The sequence below is a fragment of the Lottia gigantea genome (assembly GCF_000327385.1).
Source record: "Lottia gigantea unplaced genomic scaffold LOTGIsca_34, whole genome shotgun sequence".
In the NCBI taxonomy this organism is placed as follows: domain Eukaryota; kingdom Metazoa; phylum Mollusca; class Gastropoda; family Lottiidae; genus Lottia; species Lottia gigantea.
The window spans coordinates 1,498,261-1,502,833 of record NW_008709146.1 but is presented as its reverse complement, the minus strand read 5'-3'; the positions used below and the strand labels follow the sequence as shown (position 1 = coordinate 1,502,833).

Sequence of the window (4,573 nt, the reverse complement as noted above, 5' to 3'; positions counted from 1 at the left end):
TGGACAATTTTTCCCTTTCCAAATTAACTAGATGCGATGCTTCACCTCCCTTCATTCCAACCGATACAGAACAAACTGACAGCATTACAATGTTTTGTAACTTTTTGTTCTAATTCTTGGTTTTTGAATGTTAAAATATTGATATATTATGTACAATTTGAATTGCAGGTTTCTCTCAAGCATACAAGAAAAATGGTAAAATTTCATTCAATGTGTCCCAAGAGAGACTACTATTAGTAGAAAAGGTGCTACAGCTAATTTCCTGTATTACTTCTCAATTTTTCATAAATTTCAAATAAATCTAATTATTGCACATTCAGAAATTGTATTAGCTTGAAACTGGTGATGTGTACATTATATATTCAATAAGAAATATTAAAAGTAATAATGGTGGAAATTGAAGACAGTTATAATTGACATCGAAATGGAATTTAATTGTTTTTTTCTGGTATGGGATATAAAGATTGTCAAGAATGTGATATTTTGTAGTCTCTCTTGAATTCTATCTCAGCATTTTTAAATTTCCTGCAAAAACTAGTCTGCCTTTTGATTTCCCTTATCAAATATCACATCGTAGCTAATTCAGTTAAATCTAATGCATTGGATAGAATTTGGTGCTATTAGAATTTCATTGAATCTGATATTTTCCAATTTCTTTATTTTATATTATATAATCTAAAGGTAGCATACATGTTCAGAGATCAGAGATGCTTTTTTAGTTGGAATTTAACAATTCAGAAAAAACAATATTTTTTGGTTTATCCACCTTACGCCTTCCGTTGCAGTGCGGAACTGCATCCTGATTCAGTAAGGATATCTATACAAGTTCTTGTCTTTTTGACCAAGCATGAAGTTTTAGTCAATACATATGATATTGTTCCACATCGAGAGCTGGCATTTTTCAACTATCTAACGAAATAAAAGAAGAATCTCTCGTTTGAATATTTGCAATAGCAGTGAGTGCAATAAGAAAATCTACCATAATAGTTTAATTATACACTTGCACCAACTATAATGCAATTAGTATTCAGAGTACACACCCCAGACCTCTAGATTGTGTTGCAGTATGCCATTAGTTTGATATCTATGAATTTTGAAGAAATAGTTAGCACTAGACATTAATTTTAAGCTTGACCCATTTCAAAGAGTCATCAAATCTCATGATTAATTTATTGATAAGCTTTAAGAAAAAAATTAAGAAATGTGTTAACAAGAACTTGTGCCAATGAAACGAAAACTATCAAATATACACGATGGAATTTATGTTAAAATTCTGCGGTAAATCAGTGAAATTAGTGTAAATACATGTTAAGTAAATGTAAAGTAAATTGGATATCTTGTATTCCGTTAAGTCGGCTACACGATAGCCTTAATTACATTAATCTGATATAGTTCTCTGCTTCAACATATCGAATATATATCTTTTAGTTATAGACACACATGGAAGTATGTTTGCTGATAGTTTTCTTAGAAATCAAGTTAAAATTACGCAATCTCAATGTCTGAATATGTTACATAAAAACTTAAATACTTAGAATTAGTTAACATAGTTTGGAAGTATTTCAGTCTGAAGACGTATTTCTGATACTAGTATTCTTCTTTCTTAAATTCATGGAAGGCTTTATACACCTAATGTACATAATGTCATTCTGCGACGGAGATTTTAAACCTACAAGCTTAGACAGATTAAGATGGCATTTTAAATAACGAATTTCCTGATATTCTGAGCAATTTGTATATCATATATATTTCCAGGTTAACCGCTGACCACCTGATTCTTAAAATTTATATATAGGATATCTTGATTTTTTTGTATTTGTTTAACGTATCTCATTGCTCTCGAGCCTCACTATAACTTTTTAGTTTTAGTTATAGACACACATGGAAGTTCCTTTGCTGATAGTTTTCTTATTGGAAGATTAAACAGTTACCGGAGGCGCGACCGCAGGGATGTGAATCAAGAAGCTTAAACTTCTATATTATTTTCTGAAATGCCATGAGTAAAGTTTAAAAATAATTTTGCAATATAAAAAATAGCCTTGTTATATGTCACAAATAAAAGTTACATTTCTTTATGTCAATATTTTTTTATACACAGGGTACTTGTTTGTTTTATGCAACCATCATTTCAGCTTGCTATTATATAAACTTAGACCTTTGGGATGAAAGATCAATATACCTACTTCTATTGAGTTGAGGACTAAACTCTTGATATATATTAAAAACTGTAATAGAGGAATGTGCTAATCCCTATGCTTCTATGTAAACAATTTTTACAATTATGATAAGTCTCATACCTCGCAAATTAGGCCCTATATTATACATCTCGAGTGGGCACTAGTGATTGGTTTTCATAATTCTAGAATTAGTCTATAAACATTCTGAAAAACGTTTTCATGGAGGATGAGACTTAAAAAAGGAATTGTTTAATTCTGTCCATAAATTATTTGTTTATAGTGACGTTAGGTTCATCAGAAATAGATTGAAAGTTAGGGACAATTAAAGATAAGTTAATGTGAAATATTAGTTTTTTTCTCGGGAGGTAGGAAACCTAATTAGTCTCGTACAAATTGTCTTTTGGTGTAATTAGAATTTAAATACAATTAAGATGTCGTTCAACAGACATTTCGTACTATCCAGAGTCTTTTTCAAAGTTACTTTTTATGGAATGGAACCTAGTGATGGCTAAGTGCGGCAGCTCAAGGTTTAAATGCAACGACTCTTTAATGCAATTGAGTCGTTCATCAGTAAAAGTAAATATTTTTCAATGTTCAATACATGGCGTTGTTCATCTGTGGCGGTTTTGATATTTTTCAATACATGGCGTTGTTCATCAGTAAAACGTTTGATATTCTTCAATGCATGACGTTGTTCATCAGTAAAAAGTTTGATATTCTTCAATGCATGGCGTTGTTCATCACTAAAAAGTTTGATATTCTTCAATGCATGGCGTTGTTCATCACTAAAAAGTTTGACATTCTTCAATGCATGGCGTTGTTCATCAGTAAAACGTTTGATATTCTTCAATGCATGGCGTTGTTCATCAGTAAAACGTTTGATATTCTTCAATGCATGGCGTTGTTCATCACTAAAAAGTTTGATATTCTTCAATGCATGGCGTTGTTCATCACTAAAAAGTTTGATATTCTTCAATGCATGACGTTGTTCATCAGTAAAACGTTTGATATTCTTCAATGCATGGCGCTGTTCATCAGTAAAAAGTTTGATATTCTTCAATGCATGGCGCTGTTCATCAGTAAAAAGTTTGATATTCTTCAATGCATGGCACTGTTCATCAGCAAAAAGTTTGATATTCTTCAATGCATGACGCTGTTCATCAGTAAAAAGTTTGATATTCTTCAATGCATGGCGCTGTTCATCAGTAAAAAGTTTGATATTCTTCAATGCATGACGCTGTTCATCAGTAAAAAGTTTGATATTCTTCAATGCATGGCGCTGTTCATCAGCAAAAGTTTAAAATTATTTAATACATGGCGTTGTTTAACACAAATTTCGTGTTTAAAGTGAAAATGGGTATTGGTTAGTCGTCCTTTAAACGATTTGGAAATCGGGTATCACTGCCTTTATGTTACCGTTGAAATATAAGGTAAAGTTGAAAGAGAATTAGAGAGAGTTTGATGTATCTAGACCTTAATCTTGTCAATGAATTATCTATTGTTTCCCATTAGAACATGGTTTAAACTGTCTTTTGATTGACTTTAATGAAAGTGATACCTCGTCTTATAGGCCTAATTCTACAATGGCTACCTTTGTTTCTATTATAATACCAGCTAATGTCTACTTGATTCGAAAGCTTCTCGGTGATATACTGTGGCTTTTGTCTTGGTCGTAAAATCGATAATCATTGCATCTAAAATGGACACTTTAACTTCTACACTTACATATTAAAAGGGTGTATCTTTTTGCAGAACAGAACTGTCAGCCAGAACGGCAAAATTGTTTACCAATGCTTCAAAGCATATATAATCCATTTATAAAACATTTGACTCTATCACATCCACTATTGTAAGAACATTAACCAGAAATCGTCGATAGTTTTCATGGAAAAGGCAAGACTATCAGCTAAGATAAATCATTATTTGTAATCTTTAAGGGAATCCTCTACTGCTATAGGCAATGAAAATGATAGTTTAATACAAGTGATAATGGCGGTTTATTGTGCCAAAGCTTAATTTTCAGGTGAAGCACATGCCGGACGTACAGATTTTCTAGGGTATTCAATAATAACCCTATTTTAAACTACAGACAGTTTTTCTTGTTATACCTTATGTTCAATGTAATATTATATCTGAATATCCTTTAGGATAAAACAGTCTCGTAAAAAAATACACTCACATACCAATGTTTTAAAGTTAATGGTAAGTGAAGCCATTCAGATGCAGTAATGTGAAAGAAGTGGATAAATTGTACTGTTTGTGGGATGGAAGGGGGGGGGGGGGGGGGGGGGGGGGGGGGTTTCCCCCAACTGTAGGCCAGGTACATTGCAATACTGAAATTCCCCTGGGCCCTGAACATTTCATGAAGCTTTTTGTTCTTTGGCAATCTAAACGAC

The 4,573-nt window shown here is 32.3% G+C and overlaps 1 protein-coding gene across 1 annotated transcript; it reads right to left on the bottom strand.

The window, feature by feature from the left end:
- Positions 1 to 2,706: 2,706 nt before the first annotated feature.
- Positions 2,707 to 4,393, bottom strand: LOTGIDRAFT_162472 (hypothetical protein; the record flags this gene model as incomplete). The annotated part of the gene is made up of 2 exons (XM_009058457.1): positions 2,707 to 3,456; positions 4,361 to 4,393. The coding sequence occupies 2 exons, from the start codon at positions 4,391 to 4,393 to the stop codon at positions 2,707 to 2,709; spliced, it is 783 nt and encodes a 260-aa protein (XP_009056705.1).
- Between the last annotated feature and the right edge of the window lie 180 nt (positions 4,394 to 4,573).